Source organism: Crocodylus porosus, unplaced genomic scaffold (assembly GCF_001723895.1).
Source record: "Crocodylus porosus isolate Cpor-Errol unplaced genomic scaffold, CroPor_comp1, whole genome shotgun sequence".
Classification (NCBI taxonomy): Eukaryota; Metazoa; Chordata; order Crocodylia; family Crocodylidae; genus Crocodylus; species Crocodylus porosus.
The window spans coordinates 459,990-469,534 of record NW_017728937.1 but is presented as its reverse complement, the minus strand read 5'-3'; the positions used below and the strand labels follow the sequence as shown (position 1 = coordinate 469,534).

The following is a 9,545-nucleotide window of genomic DNA, read 5'->3' as shown; positions in this document are numbered from 1 at the left end:
GTGTGTTTCAGGGAACAGGGAAAAAAACAGGATCCTATGATCCCTGCTGACTTTCTGCCCCTGGGGCAGAGGGCTGGACTCGATGATCCTCTGGGGTCCCTTCCAGCCCAAATGTCTATGAAACCTGTGAATCTATGAAATCCCAATAACTGAGGATGAAGCAGACCTGTAGCTAGATTCAATTTTGTTTATGCATACTGGTGGGAGGGGTTGGGGGGGGGGATGTGAAACATCACTTGTGGGTGCAAAGTTCATCCTCATCAGTGGGTTGCTGACCTCATGATGAGATCTAGGGATATCCTGGCAGTGGCAGAGTCCAGGAGCCAAGTTCTACAAAGCCTCTCTTGAGGTGACAGGCAGCTGGTTAGGGGTAGGCAGGTAGTGGCAGGAGGGGCTGTGGTGCAGGTCCTTTTAGGCAAACTCAGCAAGGAGGTCACAGGCAGAAGTTCTAGCAGGACCCTTGGGGCCTGTTCCTCCTGCTCCCAAGAGGAGTGGCTGGGTGGGTCTGTCCTGGATACCATTTTGTCAGGACCCAGGTGACCTCCCTCCCCAGGTTTGGATCACTGGGTACTGAGACTGCCAAAGTGAGTGTCAAGGCCACACTGCAGTCCTTGGGCTGAGGGGGGAAGCTGATTTCCATTGCTTCAACAGGAGGAATGACATGTCTTTTGGCTTGGAAGATGAGATGCAAGTACACCCTGCTTGCATGTCCACCATGTCTAGCATGGAGCAGAGCGGCATCTGTGCTGGTTTGAAGCCCAGCTTCATAGCTCCAGCCACAGGGTCACATTTGAACTTGAACCCCTGCCCACGTGAATCCCAGTGGGCCTGGGGAATAAGCTAGGTATGTGGCCCAGGGGCAGAGTCAGGTCAACCCCCCTGTTGTAAAGTAATATAGATCTAATGACTCCAACAGGGCAATAGCTGATTTGAGCCAGCTGGGGATTTGGTGCAGGAACCTAAGTGAAATGCAGAACTGCTCATGAAACAGCTTGGGGTAGGAGAGGGGGGAAGCAGTGCCTATGTTCAAGGAGGATCAGCTTGGCAGCTTCACATCACTTCCTCACAGTGGTTGAGACGGGGCTAAAACTGGAGGTGTAACTAGCCCAACAGCTCCCTTGTACCAAATCCCTGCAGCGGGAAGGATTGTTCACTGCACGAACTGTCTGGATGTTAACTACACTTAGAAAATCAGGTTTGGTCTCCAGGGCTAACATGCCTGCTAGCTGCACTTGGGAAGGAGAGGGATCAACTCCTAAATGAAGCTGTATGAAATTTTGGGTGTTTGTGTGTGTAAGGGATCTGGGATGGTGTGGGTGTTTGTGCACCTGTACCATTTTCTTTCTAGGTTTCCTTGTGACTCTTTAATAGTCCAGTTTATTTGCTGAGGGTTCCAGCTCCCTGGGAAACTTGTTACAGCTCGTGCTTAGCAACCTGTGAGAAAGCTGCACAACCTTTGAAACAAGCTGTTGGAGAGGTTTTTCAAAAACCCTGGTGAAAAATGCAAACAGAAACTTAGAACAGAAGGGATGAGGGGCTTGTTTTTTAAATGAGTGGAGACCCTTTGATCCCCTCCTTTCTTTATGTAGAGACTCTTTGTCCATGCAACAAACAAACCCAAACTAACAAAGCAGACTATGAAGACCTGACCATAGCAGCAGGGACTTTGCTACTAGGAAATGCTGGCAATCCAGGAGGAGCTGTATTAGGAGATACGCCCAAATGGGGGAAGGAAAAGTTTGTTCTTGAGTCTAAAATCTTAAAGTTTTTAATGCAGTGCTTTTAGGTTAAGCTATAACCACTTTGGGCACTGTTTTAATATACAAATTATAATACACAGGTAGTTTGTTTAGCTTCTCCAAATGAAACCAGAACTGGTTCTTGCCTTGGAAAAGGGCCTTTATTCTGAGGTTTCCTCTGCAATGTCAGGGCAGGGCCACTAGAGGGGCTAAGAGAGAGGCTGTTGCTGTGTGATCCTGTACCTTGCTGATTGAGGAGGTTGGTAGGTCCGCTGGGGTAGGAAGGGCCATGCTCATCCTCCATGCCCAGAACTGAGACCAGCAGAGTTGACATCCCATTTTACTTAGAATTAAAAAGACTCTCTCTCTCTGCATGTTTGCCATCAAATATCTTCAGCTTTGAGAAATGAGTTATTCAGGGGGTGGGAAAAGGGACAGGGGCTTTTCTTTGTAGGGGCATCAGCTCTGCTTCAGGGGCATTTGGCTGGCTGCGGCAGCTGGGCAAGCTATGAGACGCAGGGCCTTTCCTTTCTAGGGGCTGCTGGTCTCACATCAGGAAGAGGCTGACTGGGGGCAGGGCATAGACACAAAGCCTCCCCCCAACCTCCCTGTCCACAGTTGCTAGCTGCAGCCTGGCTCCAGGGCATGGGAAAGGGGTGTGATGTGGCTGGCTGTGTGATGTGAGGCTGTTGATCCAGGCTGTCTTTTCTCTGCCAGATCTGTCTCCCAAGCTCATCACAGAAGAGCACCAGCAAACTGCTGAAGTTAGACTCTTTCCTCTGACTCATGCCTTCAGGTCTGCCACTGGCACAACCCCATTTTGTCCTGCGCCCCACCCCACAAAACCTCCTGCTCCTACCCACAGCCTCCCTGTGTGTAAGGGAGAGCTGTGGCAGAGCCCACCCCTGCCAGGCCCCCGTCCAAGGCTCTTTTAACATTGTATTACTGTATGAGCCACTGCCAAGCAATGCAATGTAAAAAGGGCATTGGGTAGCCCACCCAACACTTCCACAACTCCAGGGGTGGGAAGGAGGCAGGGGGACAACCCCATCCAGTATGGGGGTGGAAGAAATGCTGATGCCAGTGAGTGTGGTTTTCCTCACCAGGGTATCACCCCATGCCAGTAGGGTGCTCATCTCTGTGCCAGCTGTAGTTCTCTTTGGCCTGGTCCTGTGTCCTTTAGTGCAAGGGCTCAATGCTGCTTGCAGCCCCATCTCCCACACACCCTCTCTACTCCTCACCCCGACAGGATGCAAAGCTAAGGTGGGTGAAGCTGCCACATGGGAAGGACCCTGCTGAGCCATGGCAAGCCCAGTGCCATCCAGCTGGGAGTAGCTGTAGCTGACCCCCCTGGTGCCCTCCAGTTGGGGTGGAGAAGAACACTATGGATCCATTTTTCCTTGGGATAGAGCACCCCCAGTGGCCAACTACACACAGAATTAAGGCAGCCAGGACTGCTAAAGGTGGTAAGTGTTGGGGCAGCAGAGGTAAGGGGGAAAAAGTGGAGCCTAAAGGGAGGGACATAGGGACAGGAGTTGTGTGGGGGATGGGGGAGGCCTCTACCTCTCCCTCTCCCCCTAACCACAAAGACAGTGTTTTATAAAAAATGCTTTTATTGATCATACAAAAACCTCGTGCGCTGGTGATGGAGCTACGGCATTGCCCCTGCCCACCTCTCCCCAGCAGGGCATCAGTGGGCAAGGTGGGAGGAGGCGGTCCCTAAGATCAACAGGACATGGTAACCCACAGAGCAGACAGGGTAGTGCATGTAGCGCCTGGGGAGACACAGATGTGGGAAGAGTGGAATGGATGACACAGGGGATGGGAAGGGGGGGGGGGGGCCCGCAGCCCTGATCTTTGTGAGTATCCCTGTTTTCTACTACCCTGAACCTGCAGGCTGGGAAGACCAACCCTGGCCTTCATGATGTGCCCCTGCTCCCTCCCCCATATGCCAGGGGGACCAGCCCTGACCTTTGTAACATGCACCTGCTCCCTTTCCCCCCTCCCATCCCCATACCATGGGGACCAGCCCTGACCCTCACCACCAACCCCCATGCTTCATTCCACACCAAGCCCCTTCCATGGGACTGTGGGTCAGCCTCTTACCTCCTGTACCAGGACTGAGGCCTGTTCAGGGCCTCACACCATTGCTACTAGTGCCCAGCCTCAACTTTTTTGCCCCAGGCCAGAAGGGGACAGGGACAGTACCGATCCTCTTGGTCTCCTTACCCACAGTCCCATGAGCAGGCCTGAGCAACTGTTTCTTCTTGTCATCATCCACCTGAGCCCTGTGGCAGGGCAGACCATCCTTGTGCTTTCTCCACTCTCCTGCACCACAGAGCAGCCCCTGGTTAGCAGTTTGGGACATACCCCACAGCTGGAAGGGGACTTGGACCCCATGCCCACATACAGAGTCAAGGGATGCCTCTGCCAGGTTCTGTGCTCCTTGGTGGGATCTGCACCTCAAGGTGCTTAGCAGGTGTTGCTGTCTGCAGGCTCTGAGCCCACTGGATTGCCACCTCAGGGCCAGCCTTCCAGTCTGTGCCCAGCTCTGGTGCCTGGGGGGGAAAGGAATTCCCTGTGGGCTAGTCATGTTTGGCAAGCTCTCCCAGCTAGGGTGGATAGGTTGAGGATCCTGTGCCCCCCACTCCCTAAGGGCAATGCTTGTGCAGAGGGCAGGATCGCGAGGGTGTCGTGCTGGGATGGGTGGTGTGGCAGCGTGTATGGACAGGGCATGCTGCTGAGGGCATGGCTGCAGCCCACCCCCTCACTCCCAGCCATTGTCCTTCACCATGTGTGACATCTCGATGATGTACTTTCCCTCCTTGTACTTCTGGCTGGTCTCGAAGGCTTGTTCCTGGTGGAAGAGAAAGGGAAGAGCAAGCAGTTCAACTCCTCTCAGCTGTGTCACTCTATCCATAGACCCTGCCCAGCAAGAGGAGATGTAATGCCAGAGGGGTCAGAGCCTGCAGTGCCCAGCCTTGTTTCCTCCACAGGGGGTGCTTTGGCACCAGAAAGGGGGCAGAGCCCACAGTGCCCAGCCCCACCCTCCCCAGCAGGGAACACTGAGACACAAGAGGGATGCTGCCCTGGGCCCCAGAGGTAGTGTAGGGTGCAGGGCGCAGCCGGCTGGCTCAGTACTCACATATTTCCACCCCAAGGTGGTCTTGCAGTTCTCACAGAAAATGTCAGCCACAGAGTGGAGCCCGGTGAGCAAGAGGCGCTGTTCTGCTGGCCCACAGCCCACGTTAACCCTGGGCCAGAAGAGAGGAGCAGCATGGGACAGGGTCATGCCAGGCCCCTGCACCCCCCAAGAACCCAGTCCTGCTTGGGAGAAGGGTAAGCAGTAGTGTCAGTGAGAGGGACAGCTGGGGCAGCAGCCTCAGGCATCATCTCTGTAGGGGGGCACAAAAAATAGGCAGGCACCATTGCAGTGGCAGCTGAACATACCATCACAATCCATATTGTGGCAGCTTGGTGGTGCTCCATGTGTCACAGCTGCCCCAGATGCAAAGCTTCCCTGCTATGCCTCTGGGGGTATCTATGGGAGGCCAGGAGTCAGCCTCCACATTCTGTCTAGTGGAAGGGGAATCCTGAGATTTACCCTCAGATCACAGCATGCAGGCCCAGACTCCTTGGCTTTGGCTGAAGCCTAGCCCTTACCCCACTGCTGCTGGATGACAGACATGCAGACAGCACTATAGCTTGCTTTTAATAGCCTAAGTCTGCCCCATCCAGAACCGCATCTCCTTGCCCCATGCCCCCAACCACCATGAGTTGGATTTCAAAAAGATCAAGGGACTGGCTCACGCTCAGAAGAAATGCTTTTAAAAATTAATCGTTGTCAGGGCCTTTTTAGCAGCTTACTGATGCAGGCGGCCACCTTGTCCAGCTTTTATCCCCGACCACAAAGGCTAGAAATGTACTTAGCAATAAATAAATGTGAAGTGAGGTTCTTAGAATCCCCTGACTCCTGCAGGTGGGGCTTGAAGGAAAAATACTAAATAGCTGTGAGGCTGGCTATGCTAGAGTGCGACATAAGGGATCTGAAGGTGTACCATGGCTCATAGCTTCCCCCAAACCTCCCTGGCAGGGTTGAGGCATCCAGCTACCTTGGAGCTGTGGCAGGTTCAGTTTGAGCCCTGCCAGAGTCTTTTCTTGGCTAAGGCAGGAGCCTAGTCTGACCAGCTAGTGGGAGAGAGGAATAAATGTTTTCGCTCAATTTGAGCCTTCAAGAGGCCGAGAAGCGATTACTACAGCCTTTCCTCTTCCTCGTGCACTACTCCTGGCCGATAGGCAAACGCGATTAAAGCCAGCCCTGACCCAACAGGCATGGTGCCTCAGAGAGCATGAGGGCTTAGTATGGACAACCAGAACAAGCATGAACCAGGGGAGCGTACCTAGTGGCAGGAGAAAGTGACTCCATCCACCTATTCTGGCTTGGTGCTGCCACACAGTTGATTTTAGTGGCCATGTGGGCTCTGCATCACTGCTAGAAGGTAGGTTATGATGCACAGTAAGAATGTAGCCCTATAAAGACAGCACAGGGCAGAGCCTGACTGGGAGCTGGCCGTGATCTGAACTAGTGATGCATCACTTTTTGGCCCCATGAGCCAGATGAATGGCTTGCGGCCCCTTTGTGGGCTGGATTGGGCCTTGGGGGTCCAGGACTGCTTCCTCACACGCCTTGCAGGCCAAGATTGATTTCTGGGGGTGTCGCACTACCCCCTCAAAGCAAAGTTGTGTCCCAGGGGCATGGTACTCCCCCCTCCCAGCCCTCTATATTGGAACTGTCCCCTTGGCTGCATAGCTGCCCCCTGCCTGGCCCTGCATGCTGGGATTGGGCACCGGATCCAGCACACAGGGTTTGGGGCTTTCCATGGGTCTGGATATTTGGGAGCAAAAGAGTGGTGCCATCACTCTCCTGCTGCTAAATTTCTGGACCTGTGGAGAGTCCCACAGGCCAGATGTCATGGTCCTGAGGGCCATATCTGGCCTGCAGGCCAGAGGTTAAAACACTCCTGATCTGGACAACCAAGGCAAGAAGAGGTGTAGGTCACCCTTGCCAATGCAAGGCTTAGCAAGTCATGCTTATAACAGATCTCAGTGTCCTTTTGAACCTAATTCCCATGACAAAACACCATGTCCTGCTGCCTCAAGTGCTGTCCCCACAAGCAGCATCCCTTTTGGGTGAGGGAACCACCCTCTAACAAGACAAAGTTACTGTGGGAACTGCTCTCGAACCAGCCACCAAAGATGGAGCATTCCCTCCCGCCTGCAGCCAGTGGGCCAAATCCTCCCAACCCTGACCTCTATGAAAGTCCTTCGACAGGCTTTGATGCAAGCAAACAGACAACCAGCACTGACAGTGCCTGGCTCTACTACAGAGGAGGCACCATGCCAACCATGGCCCTACCACCACCCAGTCCTACTGGCAAGGTCTGCCTGGTGCTTGTCTCTCTATCCTGTGGCATTTTTTACTTCTTTTGATCATGTAGTTTGACTTCATCCAGTCCACAAAACTCCCTGCCTTGCTCCTGGCTGGAGCCGATCAGGAATTGATTTCTATAAATGCCTAATGCCTGTTGTAAAGAATCCACCTTGCCCCTTGGCTGCCTAGAATCATGGCTAATTTCTCTCACTGCTAAGCCTTGGGCCTCACTTCTCACCTGCACATGTCCACCTAACCTGTGCTGCCACTGAGTCTATGAGATTGTATGGCCTGTGCCTCTGGAGCCTACTGCACTTAAGCCCCTTGACCCTCATGGTGGCTCTACTCTGATCCTCTCCCATTCACTAATCCCTGTCCCGAATGGCAGAGGCCAAAGCCAGGCCACGTGTTTCAACACTGGGGTCAATACAGAGGAAACAATCTCTGTAGACAACATGCACCCCCAGAGTGGAGTGGTTCCACCCATCAGCCCAAGGAGGGAGAAAGGGACTATTTCCCTCGCAAAAATCAGGAATGGCCATAATCTCTGTGAAAGTCCTTCAGAGGTGGCTCTTTATGACTTTGTCCTCTAGTCAGGATCTGCTTGGAAGGGACCAGTCCAAAAACCGTGAGGAAACATCCAGCCAGTGCATATGAGATGCCCCCAGGGACCCCAACACAAGGTCTAGCTGCTCTCTATTAGGGGACCGCAACCAGGGCATGAGGGTAGGAGTGTTCCAGGAGTCCTGATGAGATGCAGAGGGTGAGAGATAGACAGCGTGTGTGTACATACATCATCATGACAACAGTAGCCATGCTACCCTGGGGCTCTCCACCAAGGTGACCCCATCCCAATAAGAAAGGGGACTTCCTGCCTTAGAACTTACCCTCCAGGGGTGGCAATGACCAGAGGCGTTTTGCTCAGGTATAGCGCCTGGCAGTGCCACATTCTGGTCCCCGCCTGGGGAATTCTGGGTGTAACCAGTAACTAGCTGTAAGGAAAATGAGCCTTGATTTACTGCCCGCTTTCTTCTGCCTGCCTGAGACTCCATGCCCACACCCCTGCCTCCTGCCATGAGCCCAAAAGGAACGGTGGATCACAGGACACTCACACAGAATTGAACAGGTAGGCACGCCCATGGCTCCCCTGGAAGGACTGTGGAAACAAAGACAGCAGTTATACCCCGCCCTCACATAAGTGACCCTGCCTTCCCCTCTACCTGCAAGCACTACTATGGGAAAGCTCACAGCGTTTTGGGTACTGGCATTGGCACAATATTGCTGTAGTGAAGGTCCCAATGCCATGGGTGCTGGAGTGAAAGAGGCATAGATTGGGTAGGGCACTGCTATGAGGAAACTCACAGCTTTGAGATCTCACCTGGGAACTGCGGAGGAGAAGATCAAAGTGCCAAGGGTACTGGCAGGGTGCTGCTGCAGGGAAGTTCACAGTGTTGGGGTCCTGCCTGGCCACTGAATGGGCAGTGCTGGCAACTCACAAGATCCTGGCTGGGCACTGGTGTGGAAAAGGTCACAGCACTGGAGACACTGCTGTAGGGAAGCTCATAAACTTTGGGTCTTCAGCTGGGCACTCTCAGGGGAGCACTAGCAGGGCACGGCTGTGGGGAAACTGTCAGTTTTGCAGTCTCGGCTGGGTGCTCCTATGCAGAAGCTCCCAGCATTAAGGAAGGGCCCCTTGGCAGGTGGCAGGGGGCCCCTGGCCAGTGGGAGCCGGGGGCATACCTTTGAGATGAGCTCATCATGCTTGGCCAGGTGTGCCCGGCAGTGGATGCAGCTGTAGGTGCGGTGGCACCGGGGCAGGTAGCTGCGGAAGGTCTTGGCGGGCAGGCAGGCGGCAGGTGGCACTGGCTCACAGCTGGGCATGACGGGCTGAAGAGCCACACCCTGGCGGGGCGGGGGGGCAGGTGCTGTGCAGCCCCCACACAGACGGTCGCAGGTGAAGCAGCGAAGCAGGTTGGCTAGAGCCGTGATTCACGGAGAGCGGAGTTTGGGGGGGCTGAGCAGCCAGGGCCCCCCCAAGATGAGAACCAGGCTGAAAGGGGAGTCACCTGCAAAGAGAGAAGGGCATGAGATAAGCAGCGGCTGCACCTGCCTATCCCTGTCCTCCCCTCCCGCTGTCCGGCCAGCTGGGGGAAAGAGCACGTCTGCCAGGCTGCAGGGACAGACCGGGGCTGGGCCTGCACAGGCCGCTCTGGTGGGAGCGTTTTCCCTCGGCAGGGCCCCCGCCACCCCTCGGCCACACGGCGAGGCCCCGCCGCAGGCAGCTCCCCCGGGCCGGAGGCCGCAACAGGCCGCGGGAAGGGGACGGGGAGGCCCGGCCCTGCCCCTCACCTTCCGAGCGGGTCCCGGGACCCGGG

At 54.7% G+C, this 9,545-nt stretch overlaps 1 protein-coding gene across 1 annotated transcript; it reads right to left on the bottom strand.

The window, feature by feature from the left end:
* Nucleotides 1-3,332: 3,332 nt before the first annotated feature.
* YPEL4 (yippee like 4) lies at nt 3,333-9,545 on the bottom strand. The gene is made up of 5 exons (XM_019547197.1): nt 9,520-9,545; nt 8,911-9,236; nt 8,283-8,326; nt 4,885-4,993; nt 3,333-4,596 (listed from the first exon to the last, which is right to left on the bottom strand). The coding sequence occupies exons 2-5, from the start codon at nt 9,049-9,051 to the stop codon at nt 4,507-4,509; spliced, it is 384 nt and encodes a 127-aa protein (XP_019402742.1). The 5' UTR covers nt 9,052-9,236; nt 9,520-9,545; the 3' UTR covers nt 3,333-4,506.